This window comes from Elgaria multicarinata, chromosome 3 (assembly GCF_023053635.1).
Source record: "Elgaria multicarinata webbii isolate HBS135686 ecotype San Diego chromosome 3, rElgMul1.1.pri, whole genome shotgun sequence".
Taxonomy (NCBI): domain Eukaryota; kingdom Metazoa; phylum Chordata; class Lepidosauria; order Squamata; family Anguidae; genus Elgaria; species Elgaria multicarinata.
This window is the reverse complement of record NC_086173.1, coordinates 64,561,712-64,586,538: the sequence shown is the minus strand read 5'-3', so window position 1 is coordinate 64,586,538 and position 24,827 is coordinate 64,561,712. Positions and strand designations below refer to the sequence as shown.

At 45.7% G+C, this 24,827-nt stretch overlaps 2 protein-coding genes across 2 annotated transcripts; one reads left to right on the top strand and one right to left on the bottom strand.

The window, feature by feature from the left end:
• Positions 1 to 1,946: 1,946 nt before the first annotated feature.
• On the bottom strand, positions 1,947 to 8,089 carry RNASEH2A (ribonuclease H2 subunit A). The gene is made up of 8 exons (XM_063123271.1): positions 7,919 to 8,089; positions 7,221 to 7,292; positions 6,808 to 6,934; positions 5,911 to 5,998; positions 5,686 to 5,823; positions 5,302 to 5,389; positions 4,110 to 4,233; positions 1,947 to 2,340 (listed from the first exon to the last, which is right to left on the bottom strand). The coding sequence occupies exons 1-8, from the start codon at positions 8,043 to 8,045 to the stop codon at positions 2,202 to 2,204; spliced, it is 903 nt and encodes a 300-aa protein (XP_062979341.1). The 5' UTR covers positions 8,046 to 8,089; the 3' UTR covers positions 1,947 to 2,201.
• A 1,054-nt stretch (positions 8,090 to 9,143) lies between these two features.
• Positions 9,144 to 21,999, top strand: PRDX2 (peroxiredoxin 2). The gene is made up of 6 exons (XM_063120527.1): positions 9,144 to 9,232; positions 12,677 to 12,782; positions 15,736 to 15,889; positions 17,275 to 17,397; positions 18,014 to 18,144; positions 21,701 to 21,999. The coding sequence occupies exons 2-6, from the start codon at positions 12,680 to 12,682 to the stop codon at positions 21,784 to 21,786; spliced, it is 597 nt and encodes a 198-aa protein (XP_062976597.1). The 5' UTR covers positions 9,144 to 9,232; positions 12,677 to 12,679; the 3' UTR covers positions 21,787 to 21,999.
• Positions 22,000 to 24,827: the final 2,828 nt, after the last annotated feature.

Genomic DNA, 24,827 nt, shown 5'->3' with positions numbered 1-24,827 from the left:
TTGTAGAGAAATTAATAGGTAGGATTTGGTCCTCTTCTAACTTAGCCCCTTAGCAAGAGCACAGAAACAGCAGCTCTGCAAAGAACTCTACATGCCATATAGAATGGCAAGCCAATCTTGGAGGGAAAGGCAAGGAAAGGGGCAGAGTTCAATTCGAGGCATGTTTACTATTCGTACCTCAACGTGTCTTGTTTTCTATTTATGGTGTTAACAATCACACATGGAACATTTCTGATCAAGTAAGGACCTTTCTCCTGGTTTTCTCTAAAACAAAAGATCTTGCACCATTGCTCCACTTGCTATTTCTCTGCCATCCCTATCGCTCCCTTGCTCAGAATTGTTAGCATAAAAGTACCCAACGGCCCTGCTAGGTGCTGGTGAACAGACATTTCCACACTGCTAGGCAGCGCTATGACGAAAGTGAGACAGCCTTTGCCCAAAGGGGAAGAAGATGGGGGGGGGGCAGCTTGTTCAGACAGATGAGAAGTGGAAATGGGACTCTTGAGAAGCAGGTAAGGCTGAGGTAGGCAACCCGACACCCTCCAGACGTTTTGGCCTACAACTCCCATCAGTCCCAGCCAACATGGCCAACAGTCAGCAATTATGGGAGTTATAGTACAAAACCTCTGGAGGGCACTGGGTTGCCTACCCTAATGCTGGATTAGTTCAGAAGAGGCTTTGGTAAAGAAGCAACTCTTGAGGAAGCTCTACAAGGAAAACAGCAGTGGCTTGACAAACAGAGGAAGCTATATTACGCAAAGGACATGGGAAGGAGAGGAGGAGAGGGTGGCAAGTGTAGAGGAGGTTGTGCAACACTTGAAAAAGGGTGGACGAGGGAGAAGCTATAATTGGCCAGAGATATAACTTTACTAAAGGTAACGGTCAACAAAAAAGAAAAAGTCTCTCCTCCACCGAGGCAGTTTTATCTCAATATCAAGCAGCAGCGGGAACGATGTTTAGCATTTATATGGTGTTTCAGATTAACCCTCACCCTGGAAGTTAGGTAAATGTCACCCCCAGACTGTAGACAGAGGCTGAAAGGACACCTGAAGTGAGTGCCGCATGGCTGAAGTGAGAGTTCCGCCAGGGACTTTCCACTTCACCCTCTTGGATACTGCAATAGAGAGGGCATGTATCCCCCACCCTCGTTCTATTCTGAAGCACCGGAACACTGTTGCAACTAAAAGGGAAACGCTGGGCAGAATGGAGTGAAGTGAATGGCACAAGCAAAACGAAAGAGCATTCTTATCTAAGGAGGTTTTACTGACGACAGTTTTACTTGCATGTCAATGAAAGCTCTAAGCACCCCAGCCTCAAATGCACACATGCGCAGACCACAGCCACTTCCAGGCCAAACACAAAACAGATTCCCTACCCTGCTTGAGTTCCCCCACCATGGAAGTTCACTGTGATTGCCACACTGGAATAATTAAGGAATTGTCTCCCTTAGGCAGAGGCTAAAGAAGGGGAGATTTGGCTTTGCTACTTGAAATGTCACAAAAATCTGATCCTTCAGTTGCAGGCACCTCTGACATCAGTGCACCTCAGTCTCTTTTTCGGTCTGCTTTTATTATGCACACCACCAGAAGCCATCAATGTACACACAAAGGATCTCCGGCGTTTTTGTTTTCAGGGTTGGTACAGTGGGCCACGAGCCAAGGGCTCTCACCCCAGCAGGGGCCCACTGACAAGAGCCCTCTAGAGTTGCTCCTCTTCTTCATCATTGTAGCCTGCTTATTCATCTGCCCAGGCAACGGTGGTGGTGAAAAGGAGCAGTAGATGCCATTGCCTACTGGCTCACTAGCTCTCTGCCCATCAAGCAAGCAAGTCGTAGCAATGATGAGAAAGAGGATGAGGAGCAATAGCAGCTGGTGACAATGGTGGTGAGAAAGTAGACTCACTGAAGGGGTCTTGCCCCCAGACCACGAAAATCCAGGAGCCGGCGCTGGTGGTTTTCAATTTATTAACTAAAAAGTAGTAGACTACTTACAAAGGCCTCCAGAAAGAGAGAGGCTTTACGAGTCCCTTTCTCTAACCGATTCTGCACCTGTCTCTCGAAGCGTCTGCTCACATGTCCCCTTTGCCGCTGTGACTCAAAAGCATTTACCTCCAATTAAAAACAATCTGACAAATTAGAAAAGTTCCCTGTGGCATCCAGGCAAGGTGATGGTTCCAGCAAGAAGGGAATGATCTGCTGCCCCCTACAGGCTAGTCACCGTCTCAAGCTTGCGCTCATAAAAGAAGCGGTGGGGAGGGCGTTTGGCGGGGGTGTCTTTCCGGGCAAAGTAGCTCAGCAGGGACTGTGCGCTTTTCTGGGATGGGTCGTCTTCGGTAGCGTCCCTGGAGAGGGAGGCAAAAGAAGGGGAGAAATGAAGGATCTGGGTGTAGCAGTTTCTCCCACTCCTACTCTCATGCTGTGCCCCACATCTTCCCACTTTTTAGAGTTACACCCAAAAGGTCTTAGATCCCAGCCTTGTCCACTTGCTACAACCATGGAACTTCCCTGCCTTCTAAGAGCTAAGATGGAAAACAGATGCCTTAGCATCCCTTTCTCTATTAACAACCAAGCATCTGTCAGGGATGCTTTAGGGTGGATTCCTGCATTGAGCAGGGGGTTGGACTCGATGGCCTTGTAGGCCCCTTCCAACTCTGCTATTCTATGATTCTAAGATAGTACAGGATTCCTGCCCCCACCCAACTGGGGGAAAGGGAAATGGCTGCATCTCAAGCTTCTCCTGTAGGATCTCGCACGTCTGCCAAGGTCAGTCTTGCCGAGATGGAAGGCAGCGGCTGTGCAGCAGCTCCTTGGACTCAAGTGGGGGAGTGGCTCAGTGGATTTCTCCAAGGCCTGTGGGAATTAGCGAAGGGAGTCATGACTAACCATTGGCATCAGCAAGTCCGGCCTGAACGCTGCAGTGCTTTGTACAGCCCACATACATCAAACAGACAGCAAGGCATGGGGGAGTTAGCAGGGCAAGCCAGCCTCAAAGTGAGAATTTGGTGAGACAGGAGGCCCCTTACTCAGAAGGCTGATTTTCCCTTTAAAACAATGAATCTATTACTGCATTTCTATACCACCCAAAAGCCAGAGCTCTTAAAGGGAAAGGCTCCCCCAAACACTGAGCAAACCCCTGCAGCTCAAACAATCTCACTCCCCAGCTCTGCTACTTATATAGAAGCTCAAACTCTTAGCCCATACTCTTCCAGCCACCCGTTTTCACGGTCTCTCTGTGCAAGGGGGAAGGGGCATAGCTCAGTGGTGGAGCACTTGTTTTGCATGCAGAAGGTCCCAGGTTCAATCCCTGGCATCTCCAGGTCAGGCTGGAAAAACTCCTGCCTGAAACCCCGGGGAGCCACTGCTGCCAGTCAGTGTCGACAATACTGGGTTAGATGGACCAAGGGTCTGACTCAGCTTCTGATGTTCCTGCTCACTGCCCAATCACACTGTTGGGATCTCTGTGTCACCTACAGCCTTCCCAACTCTACTGCTGCCTTACTGAAAGCCTTTTCTGTTCTGAGAAAAGGAAGGAAACCCTGACATGCCACTGTCTGGAGCAGGCGATTCCTAGGGTGACCATATGAAAAGGAGGACAGGGCTCCTGTATCTTTAACAATTGCATAGAAAAGCGAATTTCAGCAAGTATTGGTTGTATATATGCTGTACCTGGTGAAATTCCTTCTTCATTGCAACTGTTAAAGCTGCAGGAGCCCTGCCCTCTTTTGTATCTGGTCACTCTAGTATAGCTCCTGCAGCTTTAACTGTAAGGTGACCATATGAAAAGGAGGAAAGGGCTCCTGTATCTTTAGCAGTTGCATAGAAAAGGGAATTTCAGCAGGCATACAGCACCTGGTAGCCAGATACAAAGAGGGCAGGGCTCCTGCAGCTTTAACTGTTGTGATGAAGAAAGGAATTTCACCAGGTGCAGCATGCATACAAATGACCCCTGCTGAAATTCCCTTTTCTATGCATCTGTTAAAGATGCAGGAGCCCTGTCCTCCGTTCCATATGGTCACCCTACGTGTCCTCCTTTGCTCTATGGTCCTTAATCTTCCACTCCTAAGCTACAGCCATCATTACAAGATCCAACAGTTCTTTCCTCCCCACATACCATTGAACAGGCACGGCTTTGCTCTCCAGGATGATTTGAGCTGTGCTCCAGCTGAATCGCACAAATTGTGGGTAGCCGAAGACGGGGTCCAGACTTTGTGCGAGCCACTCTTTAGTCTTGGGATCTGGGGGAGAAAAAGGATGGCTGGCTAAGACCCCTAGGAAATAAGCGCTCCGTGTTGTCCCTACTTCTAAGACTCTTAGCCCAGATTCCCAGGTTCTCTAGTTAGCTCTGGAAGAGGAACAGAGGCTGGGATAAATGGCATGATGGAGACAGGACACCTCTCCGTTCTACCTCCACTCACTCCTGTACTTGCAATGTGTGTGATACCTTCTGTGTCACTTTACATCTTCCTTTCATCTCATCTGAGCTGCAGGGACAGGAAATTTAGTCCTAGGGGTCAACCCATGGTATCAATAGAAGAGCCATTTTCTGGGCAGCAAAATTGCCCACCCTAATAAGATGGAGGGGAAGGAGCAGAGAATACCTAATTAACAATGACAATCTCATGGGGAGAAGCTCATTTAGCTAAATAAACTAAATGTGTAATTCAAAGATGAGAGTGGAGGGGAAAATGTAACAAAATGTAGATGCATAATTGCCAAAAGGAGCAATTTGGCTTATAGCATCTTGGGTCCCACAATCAACCAAAAGCCTCTAGGGAATTCACAAGCAGTGCCTGAAATCAATAGCATCCATCGTGCCTCCCCAGCAGCTGGTCTTCATAGGCTGCTACCTTTGAACTTTGAGGCTGCATCTATCCAACCTAGATATATTAATAAGAGACTCATTCTCCAAGTGTGGATCTTTATGTAGCCAAAATGGTACAATCCACACACGAGGGGGGAAAGTATCAGTAGGTTTGGGGGGAAACCAAGTACAAAAAAAAACTTTAGAGGAAAAAAAATCTTGGGGGGAGAGAATGCCCCCGAAACAGCTGAGGACTGAAAATACTAAGTGGGCACGGAATGCTGACCGTTGTGCGGAGAGGAACAGCACGGAGAATCTTGGAAAAGGGCGTGGTTGGCTGGAACCCTGAACAGGCCCAATCCATGCTGCAACATTTATCATCTATGGGTTTGTCTAATCTTCTTTTTATGTTATCTAAGCTAGAAGCTATCACCACTAATGGTGGCTGTAAATCCATAGGGATGGTTCTGCACCCCAGCTAAGCAGAATGACTGGAATTTACCATTGGGATAGCCAGAGCCATAATCCATGTCCACATCTTCCAGATCCTCCAAGAACTTCCAGTCTTTCACGACTCGGTCCCTTGCTACCTGGGGAACATCATGAGAGATAAAGAACAAAGGGATTGCCTTCCTGCACCACACAAAAGAGCCATCTAGTCTAGTATTCTGTCTCCAACAGTGGACAGCCAGTTTTCTGAGGGAAGCAGAGCATGACAGCGATAGCTACCCCCTATTGTTTGGTCCCCACGCCTGGTAATCAGAGGTATTCTGCTTCTGCACGTGGACATTCCATTTAGCTGTTAAGGCTGATGGACTGTGCATCTCACCAGGTACCAGAGGACAAGGTGAGGTGGAGACAAAGGGGTCCTATGCCTGGCACTCACCTTGGCACAGATGCTGGCTGCACTGACAACAGGGAAGAGGGAGTCTGCCTTGGGCTTGACTGTAACCTCCAGCTCTGGGAACTGTTGCTTTAGCTTCTCTTGGTACTTCTCCGCTGGCCCCACCGTGTCCACAAAGACCTGCAGGAGCAAGGAAGCACAAAGAACGTTAAGAGGCTGGATTTCCTGCTACTTCCGGCATAGGCATGGGGTGCTGAGCTGGCTCACCTCTGCAACCTGCACTCCAGAGTCCAGTGCATGCTGGATTAGGCCAATGGCCGTGTCATGGGAAAGCGCATTCAGATTGTATTTTGCTCTGCAAGGGAAAGGAGGCTGCGTTGACTCACGAACATAATGCTGACTCTAAGCATTAGAAAAGGGGTGGTTTGGGAAACTGAGAGACTGCCCCTTTCACCAAGACCAGCTTGTTAATGGAAAAAAGAGAAAGCCACCTTCCTTTGCACATCAGCAGCTGCAGCAACTGCACTGTCTTCCAAACAGGAATTCAAAACCCAGTTCCTTGCCAGAAGTAGAATGGTCTACTGATTGCCACAGCCAGTAATACAGAAAAAGAAGTCCCAGCAGTCAGCATGGGTCTCAAGAATGGAACAACGGAAAGGAAGGATGCAGCTTAAGGTGAGCATATAGCAACGCTGCCTCCCCGTTCAGCCCTGAGGCCAGCCTAACATTTCTGAGACACTCATGATGAGAGATGGGTGGCAGGTTTCAGGTTCCCAGCCCTCTTCTCTTCAGAAATGAACTGCATACCCAACACCCAACATTGGCAATACTCCACAATGGTGTCAAGCCAAGATTATGTACTGCGACACCACTGTGGACTCTGATCTACATGGCAGGAGGTCTTGATTTGCAACTAGATGCAGGACTGGCAAAGCAATTGTCTTGGGGAAATGTTGCCATCCTTTTGCCACTATGATTCTAGTGCAGGGGTGGGCAGAAGGTAGATCTCCAGATGTTTTGAACTTCAACTCCCAGAAGCCCCTGCCAGCATGGCCAGGAATGCTGGAAGTTGAAGCTCTAGAGATCTATTTTCTGGCCAGCCCTGTTCTAGCAGCTTTACAATCCATCTCTTAAGGCAGGATACCTTGACCCCAGCCTGCTCACCTCCTCTGCATGCTAGTGGAGATGAAGTTAGGTGAGAGGATGTGGAGGGCCCAGCCAACAAAATCCTTGGCTGCATCCAGTTTCTCAAAGAGTTCTTCCCGCTGGGTCTCTGTCAGGGTCTTGGAATCTACAAGCAAGGGAAAAAAACAAAATGAAAAAGTTGTGGCCCAGGAGAAATATAAACTGGACTGTGTGTGAAGCCTGGTACTGGGTGGGGATGAGGGGAGGAACCAACTATTTTTGTGAACCGCCCAGAGAGCTTCGGCTATTGGGCGGTATAAAAATGTAATAAATAAATACATCTATTAGCACTTCCTTTACACTTTCTGTCCAAATCCCATTTCACATTACACAGCTTCATCACCACAGCATTACAAACCAATCAGGCCCTCCTTTCCCAACCCCTCTTTTACCTGCTACTTTCAGTCTCTCTAGATCTCCCTGCCGGGCCACAGGACAGTAACAGATTCCATAGACCATGGGACCTGGGAACAAAGCAAAAGCCATCAACATAATCTTAGCCTACAATATAATGTAATTTCGGCCTACCTTACAGCATTGCTATACGGGTTAGAACAAGACACTATATGTGAAATGCTTTGAACAATCCATATACTTTCAACACTAAGGGCACAATCTTATGGCTGTTTAGACAGAAAATGCTGCCATACTGGGAGTTGTAGGACTTTTTTGTCTAAACCATAGGACAAAGCTGGCTCTACAATGGGGAATCCTCCAGAGAAGTCTCTCCAGCAATAACCATGATCTTCTGATATTCATATGCGTTCTCAGTGAGGGGTGTTGAGGTTGCAGCTAAGAAAAACGGCACAGCAGGCATTTGTGGGTCTGAATCGAGACATATTGGCACAAAACTAGAACAAGATTTGCAAATCAGGGTTGCATCAACCACCATTTTTACAATAATGCTTTGCAATATCTGTCCAGATTACTATCCATATAATCCACTAGATCACATAAATACACGCGAATATTACGGATAAACACCTAGCTCACCCACCCATTTGGACGCTTTTAGGACTATTCAGTGCTGGCATTAAAAACTCCCCAAGGATTCTTCTCTTCCCTTCCCCTGATACAAAAGGGCTCGTACCCAACACTGGACCCCTGCCTGCTTCATCGATTCCCAGGCTGCAGGGCTCGGTCCGGCAAATGGCAGGTACCGCGGAATCCAACAAACAATTCACCGAGTTATCCCGTTCGAAGGCACTCAGATCCATATTCGCGCGCGCCCTAGAAGCACCGGAGAAACCTAGCACAGGAAACGGGGGAAAGCGCTGAGAGCGCACGGCATTCTGGGAAATGTAGTTCGTGAAGTGAGTCTACGGATGAGCCGCTCTAGAAATCCGTTGCAACATCGGTAGACGCCTTGCGGGAGATCCTATTAGTAATTTGAATAGAGTGATTGAGCAAGAAATTAATCATGGCTCCTGTATTTTTCTTCTCCGCTTTGTAAGGGCTTTAGAGCACTTATGGTGTGTCCCTATACCTCCCCTTAAGGAAACGGAGTCCGTCTATTTATCCATCCGGCCCCGAAGTTGTCTGCTTTGGCTGGCGGAGTTTTTCAGCGATTTTGTTTATCGGTTTGTTTTCCTGTCCCCTCCCTCCGAACGTCCCTGAGATCCTGTTAGCTGGAGATGCAAGCAAGGGATTTAACCTAGCGCCTTTTCCATGCAAAGCGTGAGCTCGACCTCCGAGCTATGGCTTCTCCCTCTGAATTTACTGCAACAGCAGCAGACCACAAAGCTATGCGGGCGGCGGGGGTGAGCAATGTAATATGAAGCGGCCACGGGGCAGAACTGAAGGAAGGAGTTGCCTGAATGGGGGCATCGTGACTCGCAAACAAAGTTCTTCGGAAGTATCAAAAGCTCCTGGGCCTCTGTGCAAGAAGCAGAACTCCAACGTGTGTTGTTTTCCCATGACATGCAGATTCAGTGCTAGGCTGCTTGACTGTTCGATACCTGCCTGCCATGGCCCCGTTAAAGGTTAAAGTGTAACCTGTTGAATGTCTGCTCCTCGTGCTGCTGTTAAAGAAACGGGAGATCCGGTCAGGAAGGTGAGGGGTGCAAGGAGAGAGATGGCAACCCGCGGTAGGGGGTTCTCGCCTTATAAATATGATCATATTTTGCGAGCGGGACGTCTATGTTCCCGAACTAAAGCCTGCCTTTGGAGCCTGGAGGGAGAACGAGCGAGACAAGCAGACCGGCATGCCCATATGCGTTGCTAGAGGAATTACGCACCGCCCTCACGCATCCTAAACCGGCCCACTTCCAGCAGGCCGAGTATAAAAGCCCGCAGCGACTGCGGCTTCTTCTGCTAGCACCACGCCTCCTCCTCCTCCTCCTCCTCCAGGAGCCGCTCGGTTTTGCTCGGTGCTCTTTGCTGACGGCTGTGCGCGGACCCAGAGGTAGGGGCGGCGGTCGAGCTTTGCAGGGCTTCGCGCGAAGCATGAGGCGCGGGCTCGTTGCTTCGGGCCTGGAGTTGGAGCCCAGCAGGACCTGCTATGGGTCTGAGGCCCTCAAGCGCTTTCTTCTCCCTGTCTCCAGGCTTTCGCCGGCTCTAACGGCACCGAAGAGTCCCCTTTTTGTCTGCGATTGACGCTTTAATATCTGTTGTGGGGTCGTGGTTCCTCGTCTGAGCATCTATACATCTTGCGCCTTTGTTTTAAAGGCGGGCAATGGGGTCGGCGGGGGTGGGCTTGCGTTGGAATAAGACAAAGGGTGCAAAGAGTCCTTCTCGCCGGTTATCCTCTAAATCTCCTTTTCAAAAGCCGCTTCTCGCTCGAAGGCGCTCTGAATGCCGCCCATTGTCTCGTTGGCATACGAGTAGCAGACACTCCTTTGTGCTCCAAGCGGTACGGGGAGAAGGAGGCGGAGATGGGGGGGGGGGGTAGCAGCGGGTCTGCTTCTGTTTGCCCCTGGAATTCGACTCCGGAGCTCGTTCGGCTCCGCCTTCATTCATTCTCCTCTTATTCCTTCTCACCCATCCACCCTCAAATATCTTGCAAAGCGGTGGGAGGGTTTCTAGCTTCGCCTCGCCTGGGAACTTTGTGCGGGCAAATCGGCTCACGTGGGGGGACTTCAAGAGAGCCATCTAAGCCCGTAGGTCTAGTGAATACGTCGTGAGAACAGGATTTGAAATTGTGGAGCTCTTGCTTTTTAAAAAAGAAAAAGCGTGGTTTCGATGTTCAGAAGTGGGCTTAGTAGAGATAGGATGCATTATTAGTAGAGATTAGGATGCAGTACGCTTTTAGGCTAGACAAATGAAATGAAGTCTTCTTGGAAGCATCTGGTGTGCATTGTGGCTCCTCAGAGCATCCAGCTCTTGAATCTTATCCTTCTAATGGCGAACTTGAGAAGAGAGGAGGTAGAGGGACCAAGGCTACAGACAGAAGGTTTTGTTCTAAGTGGCTGCACCAGTAACTACAGAACTGATTATCCAAACAAGGGTTTTTGCCTTGTCCTCTTCCTACATGTTTCACACATTCTAACATCTCCTCTAGCTTAATCACCAAACTCAAGGCTGGCTACCCATTCTGTACCACCCCATGCTGGTCTGGGGAACTCTGATAAAGTTTCTCAGCTGCTGCAAAAACTTCCTGTCTCTAGTCTTGGGTTGCCTCTTGTCTAAGGAAGTTCAAACTGTGTTCTCTTAAAGAGATCATAAGATGAAGGGGATTGGTTCCTAACACGTGAGGCTTCTGCATAATTCCGCTTTCTCCTCTGTCACTCTCACTAGAACAACAGTGGCAAATGCATGTGCTAGTTTGAAAATCCGTGTTCTCTACTGGCTTGTCCCAGTAGCTGGTGAGCAAGGTTTGTGAAAGCCAATGCATAGTGATAACATAGGAGATGATTCTTACGGAAACAGTGCCACCATCTTAAATATGCAGCCTATTAGTTAACATGGAACATTTCACCTAACAACTACTGCTCCCTCTCATGGAAGCTCATTTCTTTTGCCTAATTTGTGGTATCAAAGTGCACTTCTGCTATAAGGCCCAGCAGCATTATAGTCCAAACAGCAGCTGGAATGTTGGGTGAGCTGCGAACATTGAAGATGCTCCTGCACCATCTCCAGCAATAGACAGCACCAGTTTTTTGGCATTGCACCAGGCCCAAACAGATGCTGCAGTATTTGAGGATTCTTTGTGTAGAAATATTGGGAGCTCAACAGCTTTTTGCAGTCTTCACAATACTGATTGGGGGTGGGGGAGCAGCAATTTGCTTTAGTTAAAGTGCATAGAAGGAATTGACAAGCAGACAAGGACAAGAGAAACCCAAAATATAGTGAAGAACATGTAACACCGGTAAGAAGCAAACATCTATCCTGTACCCTGTACTATACATGCTGCATAGGAGAAAGTGTATGTATCTTCTGATAAACTTGAATTGTAGTCTGCTTTAGGAGCCAATTTTGGTTGGAAACTGGGGTATAAATATGTTTGGCTTCACCTTGGTCACTGCCCCTGCTTGCATCACATGACCTGAACTACAGGGCAAGGAGAATGAACCACTTGTCTCTTAAAGCTTGTTCCCTTCTAGTCTTTGCTTGGCCTGGCTTTACATTCTATTGAAATACTATCTCTGGTGGTGGCTCTGGAACACAAGCTGCATTTGTCTCTAGCCTAGACAGCTACTTACTAATAGATTAGTGCCCATTCATGCCTATCACTGAAGTTGCTGTAAAGCCAGGCATGGCAGCGTCCTACAGTATCTGAAAAGTACTTGTTGCAGTTTGCCTTTTAGTTCTGTCTTTTAATTTCCTAGTATTAAACTTCATGTCCAAACATGGTGCTTCTTGGAAGCAGCTCAGCATCACCATGGAAAAATCTGCATCTGCACACACCCCAAATATTGGTCTTTTGCCAAAAGGCAAGGGGAGCCTAAGGGGCTCGTGAAGTAATGAGGCTTGGCTTATGTAATGGGATAAATTCTCTGTTAAGCAGCCATCCCGGACCTGTGACCCTCTGGGTGTTTTGGGCTTTAGCTCCCATCAACCCCAGCCACTATAGCCAATGGAACGGGTGAAGATACTCCCATCAGATCTTGGCTAACACCAAATATGCCTCCAAGTACATTTTTCTCTGCAACCTTTTTCCAAGCAATGGGAAGCAGTGTTCAGAAAGGTGGTGAATTCATTATGCTAGCCTTCCCCAATCTGGTGCCCTGTAGATCTGTTGTACTACAGCTCCCATCACCCCTCAGCCAACACAGTCATTAGCCATGCAGGCTGGAAGTGATGGGAGCTCTTCTCCCAACAGATCAAGAGAACACCAGGTTGGGGAAGGCTGCACTATATTACCACTTCCTAACTTTCTGTAACAGATACATTGAAAATTCTTGTCTAATTGAACCCCCAAGGTGATTGTTTTTAAGCGAACTGTAATAGGTTTAAAAAGTGAGTGGAACATCTACCAGCTGTTTAATGGTTTGGTAGCACTTGCTCATGCTAAGATGTTTCTCCCTATGTTTTCCAAGATGGAAATGACCACTTGAGCCAAGACACTTCCTACGTCCTTCCTCAAAGGAGTGAGGGGGCACATGGCTGCCTGTTCTTGTGTTCTTCAAGAATTGCTTCAGGTTGAAAAGTATTACATTCTGTTGTTCATCAGATTGATTCATGTGTCGGGCTCCATCTACACACACTGCACCTAATTGGAAGACACCATTCTTTCTTTGAGGTTGCAACTTGTAACTGCAAAGGTTGGGGGAAGTTCTAAGACGAAATGGTGCTACCTCCTTTTAAATCCCCCAAGTAAAGTAAATTGTCCCTGTTCTGTATTATATCTTTGTTTGTTCCAGAAGTTGAACTCTTGTAGCCAACTTAAACCTTGTTACGATTATTTCAGAAAATGGCCTCCGGTAAAGCTTATATTGGGAAGCCAGTTCCAGACTTCCATGCCACAGCAGTGGTGGATGGAGCCATTAAGGAAATAAAGTTGTCAGATTACAAAGGTAAGAGATACTACTGCTTCCATTTCTCTGTAACTGCATGTTCAGTGAGATTATTGGTATTGTAAACTGCCTTGGCCTCACAGAGAAGTTATGATGTAAATACCTAAACAAAAGAGTTCCTCAAGCCCACCTTGGTATAGAGGCTGGTTTGGAGCAGTTAAGAGCCTTTTTCTTGTTATGCTCTGGCTTGGGAAGCACAAAAGCATCAAGGAAGAGACCAAGTAAGTTTATATCAAGAGGTGATCACTAGCCCCTGAATCACTGTCTCTAGGGAATAGCTGGGTGAAAGATTCATGGGGTAGCATCTAGTGTTAGTCCTATTTAGAGTAAACCCTTTGATATGAATGGGACTTGTTAGTTGTGACTAACTTAAGTCTCATTCATTTTAGTGGTTCTACTCTTAAGTAGTGGAGTTGATATTTCCCATGGTGTCTTCTTCAGTTTTTCTTCTTTTTTTAAATTATTTCTTTTTTTATTGATTTTCAATATTCAATCAATTTTACAATTTTAACACAACTTCGTGGGTAAATATACCAAACCATACATGATATAATACATTTCATTATGAAGTTCTTCAACTTCAGCAAGAAAGATACAGAAATATACAAAATAATAATAATTTTGAGCTCATACAGGTAGGTTCAATTTGCTATCAATTTATGTATTGGTAGAACATAAAATAGATAATAGAAATTAAGGAACTATCATTATTTTATAATCATTTAATTATCATTTGATAATCTACTGAATAATGAAAGGTTTAAATGATTCCATCTTTTTAGGACAATTTGCACGGACTTCCAAATTTTACCATAATTATTACTAAAGGTTTTGTTGATGTTTTTACTAAATTGGACTCCCAAATATCAAAAAGTTGAATTAACTAGGGGAATGACCAGTATTTTAGAAGTAGCCAATTGTGTATTGGGATTGACATTGTAACATAATAAATCAGATTTAGAAACATTTACTTTAAGACCAGATACGTTTTGGAAAGTCTCTAATTCTTTTTTTATGGCTATTGCATCTTCTTTAGGGTGTTCTGTTACTAAAATTATATCATCTGCATGTAGACTGATTAAATGAGTTTGAGCATTATTTTGCACTCCTTTAATTTGAGCATTACTTCTTGATTTGTCTGCCAAAAATTCGATAGTTAATGTAAAGAGTAACGGGGAGAATGGGCAATCTTGTTTTGTACCAGCATGGATATCGATCTTACGAGTTTCCCAATGATTAAATCTAATTGTGGCTGTGGTTTATGCATAGATCGAGTTCAGAACATGAAAGAATTTTTGGGCAAATTAAAAAAAAAATTCTACGGATTGGATCTGCTATGAGCTTTCTTGTCCATTCATTTTCGTCTATTTGGTAAGGATCTCAGCATACCGGCTGAGCCTTCCAATATTTGACCTCTATCCCTGGGTCTTTGGTTGCATCTCCTGTGGATGATTTCCCAGCTTCTTTCTTCTTCAGACTCCTCACCATCCTCTTCTCTGTCTGCATCTTCGATGGAGACCCCTTCCGGGAGTTCTAGTCTAAATTGTTTTAAAATTAAAGCTGCTTCTTTCTTGCTTGTCGCTATTAGTGTGTTCCCTTTATTTGGCACCATCAGACCGAATGGAACCCCCCGAAAATATATGTAGCCTGCCTTTTGCAGTTTTAATGTGTAGGGTCTCAGTTGCCGCTGTCGTTGCAATGTTTCTGCGCCAAGTCTTGCAATATCATTACAGCTGCACCATTATCCATGATTTCCTTCAGTTCCCTCAGTTTTTTCTGCAGGATCTCTTTTTTGTTGTGTCTTGCAAAGCACACAATTATATCTCTAGGAGAGTTTGCATCCTTCCTCCTTGGCCCCAAAGCTCTGTGAGCTCTTTCAAAATCATCTGGTGCAATTGGGAAGTCCAGGACCAGAGAAGAGAGCCATTTTGCTAAGAAGTGTTTTATGTTGTCTCCTTCTGTATCTTCTGCAAGGCCATGCAGGCGCAGCTGACATCTGCAATTTCGGTTCTCAATTTCCTCCATTTTGTATTTTATTTCTGCATTTTGCTTTCTAAGATATTTAAGTTTCTCATCATGCTGTGTTATCTTTATTACTGTTGTTGCTGTTTCCATTTGTTCCATCTTTGTGTTTAAAGTCACCAGTTTAGTTTCCAAAATTGTTGTCCAAGTTTCCTTTAGTTCTTGCTTAAAAGCAGTAAGTTGCTGATTTATTTGCTCTTTAGGAGTTTTTGCCATTAATTGCTTGCATTGCTGTTGCCCCTTGTTAATTGTGTGCTGTTTGCAGTGTTTGCTGAGCTTCCGGCAGCCATCTTGTCTGCTTTGTTTGAAGCTTCTCTGCTATTTTTTGGACCCGGTTCCCTTGGTTTAAAATAATTTTTGATGTTGCTTTCTCTGGTTCTCTGACTGTTGTCATTCCCCATCCAAGACTGAGCTTTCCAATTGTTTTTGAGCCATTTTATGGTTTTTCAGGGCAGCTTTTTCGCATTCAGGCTGAGGAGCTCTCACTTCACACTGCCATTTTCTCGACACCCAATTTCCGCCCCCGTTTCTCTTCTTTTGGGGTGTACAGACAAAGGACCGTGTGTGTGTGTGTTTCCCAGAGGAAGGGTGACTGTTTGTGGCATAGTCTAGGCCAGAGGTGCACAACTTGTGGCCCTCTAGAAGTTGTTGGTCTGCAGCTCCCATCATTCTTCACAGTAGGCTATGCTGGTTAGAGCAGATGGGAATTGTTGGCCAAAACATCTGGAGGTCCGCAAGTTACCCACCCTTGATCTAAGCACAAAACATGTCTTGGGTCTGTCCTTATAACTCCAGATCTCTCTCCTTTCTTTTTAACATGAACTGGAATAGGAATATCTCAAGAAGTTGAGCAGCCAAGTCCTTCGGATTGAGTACCAGGTCTCTAGCTGTTGTGATGCTTTTGCTGATAAGCGGCCTTCTTTTCACACAGGCAAATACGTGGTTCTCTTCTTCTACCCGCTGGATTTCACCTTCGTCTGTCCCACAGAGATCATAGCTTTCAACGATCGAGTTGAGGAATTCCACAAGATCAACTGTGAGGTTATTGCTGCCTCTGTTGACTCCCAGTTCACCCACTTAGCCTGGTGAGTCTCCTAGTGCTCAAGGGCTAGTATATGCTAAAGACTGGCTAATAAAAGGAAACTGAGTGAAATAAATAAATGCACATCCCGAAGAGCATGCTCTGACCTGGTCTAAATGATTTGTGGATGATTTGTGGAGATCTCTGGCTGCATTTCGGGTTTGCACGATCTGCTTTGTGTTTTGTTAGAACCCTGAGATCCACCAACTGGAGCATGGTGCAAAGTAAACGTGAAAGGTTCAAAATAATAGCTCTGACTAGGGTTGACACCCAAGTCACAAGAATTGTCTGTGGGGATCTAGTGGTAACTGACTGAAGGGTGTGGAGGGCTCCACCAGCCTTATCTAGGAAAACCTGGCTGTTGCTAGAGCTTTATCAACCACCTCGCTAAGCAGACAGCAGTTGGGGCCTGATCAACTTTGAACACTAAATGGGTGTCCAGTGCTATCTTCTTCTTGGGTCAGAGAAACAGGATGTTGCTAATCTGAGTCCACCTGCAGTTCCCTTGAGAATGTAAATTTCTAGTGAGGAAGAAAACTTGTGCAGTTTTCAGACACAGCTTTGATCTGGGTGTCCCACATTGAGCCTTGGTGAAAAAGCTAAGGAAAACTACTTGGTGTTGCATTCTTGGTTAACTAGTTCAAAGCCCATGTCGCCATTGGTGTTACTTCTTACAGAACTCCCTTCTTTGGAGGTCAAGTAGGTGCCAACATTGTATTGTTTTCGGCGCTTCCTGAAAATATTGTTCCAAGAAGCTTTCCTGGAATGAGCAGCCGTGGTTCAATCTGTACCTGTTTTTTTTAAGTAAAATGTTTAATCATGTTTTTATTCCTTTATCCCATTAGTTTACCACTCCAAAATCCTCAGATAAGGAGTGGTATATAAATATTGCAAATAAAGAAAGAAAATAGTAGTCTGGTCCTTTCCTGTTTTTTCCCCTCAGTCCCTCCTCCAAAATTTACATGTGATGTTGGCCCACCCTTTGTCCCCTTCGCCACTGACTGCAACAGTCTAACCATGTGGTTACAGCTGGGGCCTGTCTTCACACCACACTGATTGGCTGAGCAGGCCTGTCTGTCATTCCACCGATGGAGGAGCTGCCCTTCCTGTTTGGTGCAGAGAAAATTAATTGCCATTAAAGCTCGAGCTTTGAACTTTTTTGAACTTTCAAAATTTTCTGCATGTCTACACTGCTCAAGCTTTAGTATAAAACAAAAATGAGAAAAATTGGTCTGGTAGATCTTGAGTAATAAGACTTGCACTACCATATTCTGATGTAAGAATTAGTTCAACAATTTCTAATTCTGAAGTGGCTGGCATAGTGGCTTGCAGATAATCTACATGATAAATGTAGCAATGTTGTAGATATTAATGGCAGTTTCCTTATAGGATCAATACCCCAAGAAAGGAAGGCGGCTTGGGTTCCACAAATATTCCACTTGTGGCAGATGTCAACCACAGCATTTCCAAGGACTATGGAGTGCTGAAGGAGGAGGATGGCATTACATACAGGTAAGAACTGACTTTAATTCTGGATATGACTTTAAGGGACTATGGCTGATAGCATCTCAACAGGCATCAATCCCTTTTGCTTTTAGTAGCAAACCCTCAGCATGGCTGACTCAAAAGTCCTAGTTAGCTCCTGACTCCAGTGCTGTGATTGGTTGAAGGGGGTTAGTCATCCCTGATGCTGTAGGACTGCATGATACCCATCCTGGTCATCAGTTTGGCCTGTCCAACATGGTCCATGTAATCCAAGCTGGTTAGGAAGATACAGAAAAGCTTTCCCACACTAACTGGGGTATGGAGCCATGCACCTTGACATGTATGAATGGAAAGGTAGCTGCTGTAGCTAGAAAAACCTGTGGAGGTCACGTGTCCTTGCTTAAACTTCCTTTTAGTTTAGATCTTTAATTTGTGGTGTGTATGTGCGAACATTCAAAAGTCCCGCAATCCAGGTTTGGTCCTGGTACTAGTTTGGTACTACTGAAAAAGGCAGTAGAGGCAGAACATGGTTTCCAATGGTCGGTAGGCTTCCCCTTCTCTGCTGTGGCCCTCTCCTTTTAAAGAAGGAAGTTTGGAGCTTCTGTCTTGGTAAATGTATAATAATTCCTCTTCTCTCCCACAGAGGCTTGTTCATAATTGACACTAAAGGTGTCTTGCGTCAGATCACAGTGAATGACTTGCCTGTGGGGCGTTCTGTGGATGAGACACTACGCCTGGTTCAGGCCTTCCAATTCACAGACCAGCATGGCGAAGGTAAGGGAGTAGGGGGTGGGATAATGGAGTGAACACAGAAGGGCGGGCCATTATGGCTCTAGAAATTATCATTGACCCAAGATTGCTCTGCTGTGCCTTTCCCTTCCTAAGGGGGCAAAGATGAGTCTGGCCATGCCTGTGGCCAATACAGTATGAAACACGTTTAGTGATGAAAGGCATTGGGTACCTCACATGTGGCTTTAACTTGAGACGTTGGCTTGCAGTAGAGCCTTCCGTCTTATGTGAATTTCACCATATGTCTGTGTTAGCAATGCTTCTGAAGGCTCTTTTGCCTAGAGCCGTCTGCAGCACACTTGGCACCCTTTCATTCTTCGTGCCATCTCCTGGAGAAGGCTTCAAGAAAGAACTTGAAATGACTATAAGTTGATGCAGCAGCATTGACTTGTGGATCCGGTAATGGCATGTAGAGAAAGAAATGTAATTAAAGGTTCTGCTAAATTATAGGCTAAACGGAATGAAAAATCCCCTCTAATTTGGACAACAAATCAAGAGTGCAAATTGCTGTGTAAAAAAAAAGTCAAGCAACTCTCAAAGAATACTTGGGGGCTAAGGCAGGCTGTAGTATATTAAAGAAATTAAGGGTGTGATGCATTTGATCTAGTGCTGTCTTTCCCCCAAAGGGAGACATGCCAATAGGCTCCGTTTACTAGGAGCCAAGAGCCTCTAGGTCTAAGATGTCTAGTAGCCCAAACTGAGGGGTGCGGGCAGTAGGGGTGAAGAAGAGAGTGCCTGGGCAACCAAACCTTGCCCTCTGGGGCAAGGAGGCGCTACCATAAATTGCCTTAGCCCAAGATAACAAACCACAAAGCTAGGAAGAACCTATGTGGTGGGTTGGAATGCTGTGAAGGAGCGAGGTGAGGCCTGAGTTTTGCAGTCTTGCCCACAATCTGCAGCTGTGCCAGTACCATTTTTGGAGAAAGGGAGCTAAAGCAAAGCTTGATGCCACGTCAGCTGCTCCATAAGAACTGGATTCACTGGAACAACCCAGCCTAGTATCGGCCTCTCCTTGTAGGGCTGCTGTTCAAGTTAAATTGACCTTCGCTTCCCCTCAGGCTGTCCTGTTGCACACTTGAGAAGGCCTCAATGTCAAATAAAGCTTTGCCCAACTAGGTGCCCTCTAGATGTTTTGGACTACAACTCCCATCATTCCTGTCCATTGGCCATGCTGGCTAGGGCTTATGGCAGTGATAGTCCAAGACATCTGGAGGGCACCAGGTTGGGGAAGTCTAATCTAGCGAGTTGAGTAGAAGTGAATTCTACAAGATAAGTTCTGTGCCCTATCGCAGGTCCATTGTGGGATACAAGCTACACCTAGAAGATCCTTTTAATGCAACTCTAAGGATCCTTTTCAGGAGCTTCTTGGAATGTAAACCTGTCTAACATATGCCCTTTCCCTAGCCCACAGTAATCCAGTTTCCCTTGTTTGTCTTTCTGCTTCTCTGTTTATTCATCCTGTTTCATTTGATGGCCCAATGAGATTTTTTTTTTTTTTCCTCAGCCCTGCTTCCTCTAGCTCGGGTGGGGAACCTCACCCGGATCTGGCCCTCCTGAACTCCCCATCCAGACCTCCAGGGTTCCTTAGATGGCTGCACCCCTTCTCCTGGCCCCACCTCCTTTCCTCCCAACAACGATCATTTCATGGTCTTCAGGCTTTTGTGCAGTCCCCCACCCCTAATTCTAAACTGTTGAAACGTCTTTCCTGAGGCCTCATTATTGGCAATAAGAGCCTTAAGCTACAACATGCTGGTACTTCTGTATTTTTGGCCCTGCCCCCTTTGCCATTGGCCCCTCCCACACTAAACCCCCAAGAGCTTCTCTGAAATAGAACTGTCCCTCGGGCTCAAAGAGGTTTCTCACCCCCACTCTGACTCCTTGCTGCACCCACCTACCACTGTTTTCTTACACAACCAAACCCAGGGGTCTATTACCTCCAGGTAACCTTGTCTCTAACATAGTTTCCCTGCCTAACATTTTGGTCTCTTCTCCCCACTCTCGCAGTCAACAGCGTCTCCTAGCCTCAGGTCTTGTGGGCCCTCCCCCTTTAATTCGTCCATCCTGTCAAGTGTCCCATGCTCTCCTCCTCAGGAATCTCATCTCTTCTCTGCCTACGCAGATCCTTCTGTCCTTAACGGCCTCGTGGCATTTCTCAGCCGAATTGACACTTGCTTCAACCAGGACTGTCCCTGACACATTGGATGGCTGAGAAACTGTCAGCAGTGCCAACACAGTGTTCGTGGACATCCAGCAATGACAAGTCATTAGCTTGGCAGATAAGTGTTAGGCTTTCTGACAGCTTTCACAAAATGCCCCTGACACATCACAGTGTGTGAGTTGGCAGAGTCTGTCTGAGATAGGGAGGAGTAGAATGGTGCCTGAAGAGTACGGCGAGCTATGGGCTACTAGATGATGGGCAAATGTTCAGAGACGGTTGATGGTGGATAAGGGTTGAGGAGGGGGTTGAGCAGTAGCAGCAGAAGGCTTTTGCCTTCCTTGGCTGGCCACAGTGGGAGGCAGTTATTGACATAGATCAGGGGTAGGTCAGTTTTTGGGGTCATGGACACATTCAGCAATTTGAGAAATTGTCCTGGGTGCTGCCACAAAATGGCTGCTATGGGAAGCACGGCAAAGGACAAGTAACCTGCCCCAAATAAGGCAGGGATGGAGTCCTGAGCCCCAACATATTAAACTATTCCTTTGAACCTGATATTTTCAGCACCCACAGAAACCCCTTTCACAGCAATTCCAGCCGCTGGTTAGAAAATGTGTTGCTTAAACAAAAACAGTGGAAGAAGTAGAGCATCTTGGCAGGTGTCTGGGGCTTGCATTGGTGTCCATAGGGTACCACACTGCCTTCCCCTTGGCTAGATATACTGTTGCTCTGATCCAGCAGGGTTCTTACCTACAACTAAAGAAGGGTAGGGGTAACACACTGTGTTCCAAGAAGTATTAAGCCTTTTGCCATCTGTGGCAAATAGTCCAAATACTGCACTAACAACATTACATTGAAATCTATAGATTTCTTTATCAATTTTTATTGTAAGTTTCAACAAAACAAACAAAAATCCACATGTTTAACAATGTATTTTAAAGACCTCAGTTTCAAATATTGCAACTATCTAAGAAAGAAAGGAAAAGTATATATTACACATAAACTTCAGTAAAAGCAGACCAAATATTTAAATTTTAATCCATTCACAAGTGGTGCCTATATATCACTCTTTCAAATGTTGCTAATGTTGTTAGGTCTCCAGTCTTCTCCCTTACTGGCGATGTATAGAATAACTCAAAAGGAACCCCCAGGGTAGGGGTCTACTGGTCTGGGCTGCCAGTGACGAGTTTCTGAAACTTTGCTTAAGCTCCTGTCTTATCTTGCTGTTAGTTCTGTCTCTTTTTAATACATGATATATCCTTGCTGATTTGGGGGTCTTGTTGCCCTAACTTTGCTTGCTCTGTAGTTCTGAGACATTCTGCTTTCCCCCCTCCCCGTCCTAATTGCTTCCCTTGTTCTAACATTCCCCCCTTGCTCTTGCTACAGTGTGCCCAGCTGGCTGGCATCCCGGCGCCGACACCATCAAGCCCACAGTGAAGGACAGCAAGGCTTTCTTCGCCAAGCAGCAGTAGGCCCTTTGCCTTGCTCGACTGCCGTGTCCTACTGAAGGCGCCTGGTCTAATGTGAAGGGATTATTCGCGGTGAATCTTCCCCATTTAACGCTCTTTGGGAGAGCTCAGCTACCAGAGTCCCCCATAAATAGTCGTCTGTAGAAGTTAACTCGAACAAGTTTTGAGTAGGGCATCCTTGTGTTTATGCTTCAATAAAAGTGGTGATTAAAATAAGCCTGATGGAACTTGCCTGATCTCTCTGGTTCTGCTGAAGGTGTTCTGAAGCAAGAATACGGCCACCGGCATCCAAAATGAAGAATATGATCCCCAAGTGCCACCTCAAATAGGGGCTGACAAGGAATGAGGGGTCAGAGAAGGGAAGAGGGTTTTTTTTCCACTCCAAAAGGATCTACATTCAATAAATATGATTTAACTACTTTGCCTGCCCTTGAGTTTTGGGTGGAAAATGAGAATCTACCTTCCCCCACCCCCCAGTAGGTCTCCAGTAGCAGAAGTGGTAAGCCTGTATACACTAGTTGCTGGGGGACACGGGTGGGAGGTTGCTGTTGCACTCATGTCCTGCTTGTGGCTTCCTGCTCAACAGCTGGTTGGCCACTCCGTGAACAGAATGCTGGACTAGATGGACCCTTAGTCTGGTCTAGCATGGCTATTCTTAAGTGCATAAAGATGAAATTCCCTAGACAACTTGGAAGAGAAGCCAGACTGCTAAGTGTGATGTTGAATTGTTCATGCAAGAAAATGGGGAAAGGAAGGAGCATGCAATTCTCTTTGCCATTGCTGTTGGGGAATGCAGAACATCAGTTTTGCTGCGATGTGTCTCTAATTGATTTCTGCCCCTTAGGTAAGGTTTGGAGAGGATCTGTTGCATGGCTCACTAGAGGAACAAATGCCACCTGCTGGAGAGAGAGCGCAATGAGAGCCAGTGTGGGGTAGTGGAAAGGGTGTTGGACTGAGAGTCAGGAGTTCCAGGTTCTAGTCCCCACGCAGCCATGGAACCTCACTAGGTGACTTTGGGCCAATCACAGACTCTCAGCCCAACCTGCCTCACAGGGTTGTTGTGAGGATAAAATGGAGGAGGAGGATAATGTACGCTGCCTTGGGTTTCTCTGGTGGCTGCAGCTGCTAAGCTGATGGTGGGCTATCACTTTCTAGCTAATTTGCACAAGTTCACAACAGCTTGGATAAGCAAGAATTTACTTTTACAGAACATGGCTTTCCCCCAAGCATTCTGTAAGCCAGATTCAAAATAATTGAACTGCAATCCGAGATTTGTACTCTGATAAAGGAAAACCTTTGCTGCAGGATGAAGTAGGCCTGATTTGCTAATCAGGATCTATGTTTACTACAGTGATGTGAAGGCCGGGGTGAGGGGAACCATCCTGTATTTCTGCAGATCTAGTCCTAAGGTACCTAGGTTCTCTGCCTGTATGTAGTTAACTAATCTTTCCCAAAATGCACATGCAATTGGTAAACTGGATAGAAACTATCACTAGGCTATTCCAGTGAGCACTACTCATTGGAATACCATTCCAACACTGATGACCATCTTACACTAGGTTAGAAGTCCAAACAGGGCAGCTATAATACACTGCCAAGCATATTTTGGGGTGCAGAATCTGAGATGTGGCTTAAGTTGAAAGAACTTGAGGTTTTGTAAATGTCTCTATCTAATGTACTCTTTGCCATTGGGGGAATTTATATCCACCAGATGGTTGTTCTAGGCTGCCATCTATTCAATAGGATTGTGGTACTAACTGTATGAAGTAGACCTGATATTCTCATGGAAGCCCTGGCAAAGTAAATGCTCAAATATGGAAAGCACATAGTATGGAAAGCATAGTATGCTAGGAGTTGTACCACCTCTTTTCTGTTTAAAACATCCATAGAATTGCACCCTAGAACATCTGAGGGAAAGATGATGCCCATTCAAGATTGCTGAAACACAGCTGGCTTTGGATAAGTGAGGATATAGATCAGATGCTGTCAGCTCTTTAAGGTGTAGGTTTGTAATATCCTTAGATCAAAATCATGGGGACACTGGTAGGTTTAAAGGGCATTTTCTAGACTTAAAGATAGATGTACGTCTAATCTGAACGGGAGAGGTTTTTTTGTTTATAATCCTGCTGTACATGTTCTGCCACTAGAGGATGCTATTGCTTCACTGGACAAGCTTTTCATTTCGAATGTGTATTTGCATTAAAGCAAGACTTGATTGCAACATTAAAAAGTGCGTAATGAGACATATTCCGACACCATTTATATGGCTCTCTACCTCCTGGTCTGCCATTAACATGAAATGCATGCAGGAAAAACGCTCTGTAATCTCTTTTGCCTACATTATATTTTTGAAGTCCATAAAGCAATAACAGTATAAGAACCCCAATTTGCCAGGCCCTTTTCCACTTAATGTAAGTTGAGTATAAAGCAAAGCACTTGGTATAACTTCTGAAGACTTCTAGAAGCACCCTGCCAATTTCTGTCAGGCAGGGCCTCTGCTCCTTTGAACTAGGAGCAGCAGTTTCCTGTAGAATTAGCGTTGGAAGACCTAAAGACCGTAGTGCATTGCCCAAGACTTGAGATCTATTGCAGGAGCCCTTTTCTGCGTCCCATCAGCACAACACATATGCTATGATGGGACAAGGGAGAGGGCTTTCTCTGTTGTGGCACCCCAACTGTGGAATGCCCTCCCTTTGGAGGCCCGACTGGCGCCAACGCTGATTTTATTCTGGTGCCAAGTGAAAACATGGCTTTTAAACAAAGCCTTTAATGGTTAAATTCACGAAGATGGCACATTGTTTTAATTGTTCTTACTGCTTTTAAATTATATATTGTTTTAACTTAGTTCATGGTTTAGTTTGTTTTTAGCTGTGTATGTTTATTGTTTTATACTGTATGCTCTTATCCGTATGCCGCCCTGAGATCTTTATGATATAGGGCGGGATACAAATGTTTTAAATAAATACATACATACATAGTGCACGCGCTGGTAACTTCAAGGCTTGACTTCTGCAATGCACTGTACATAGGGCTACCTTTGTGCC

What these genes read in the sequence shown, in the direction of transcription:
- PRDX2 (XM_063120527.1), top strand. Translation starts at nt 12,680, where the DNA reads ATGGCCTCCGGTAAAGCTTATATTGGGAAGCCAGTTCCAGACTTCCAT. An exon ending in CAGTTCACCCACTTAGCCTG is followed by an intron (nt 15,890 to 17,274) that starts GTGAGTCTCCTA and finishes GTTTCCTTATAG; the next exon opens with GATCAATACCCCAAGAAAGG. An exon ending in GAGGATGGCATTACATACAG is followed by an intron (nt 17,398 to 18,013) that starts GTAAGAACTGAC and finishes TCTCTCCCACAG; the next exon opens with AGGCTTGTTCATAATTGACA.
- RNASEH2A (XM_063123271.1), bottom strand. Translation starts at nt 8,045, where the DNA reads ATGGATCTGAGTGCCTTCGAACGGGATAACTCGGTGAATTGTTTGTTG. An exon ending in TGGCTCTGGCTATCCCAATG is followed by an intron (nt 4,234 to 5,301) that starts GTAAATTCCAGT and finishes TTTCTCCCCCAG; the next exon opens with ATCCCAAGACTAAAGAGTGG. An exon ending in AAAGCCGTGCCTGTTCAATG is followed by an intron (nt 2,341 to 4,109) that starts GTATGTGGGGAG and finishes CTCCCTCTCCAG; the next exon opens with GGACGCTACCGAAGACGACC.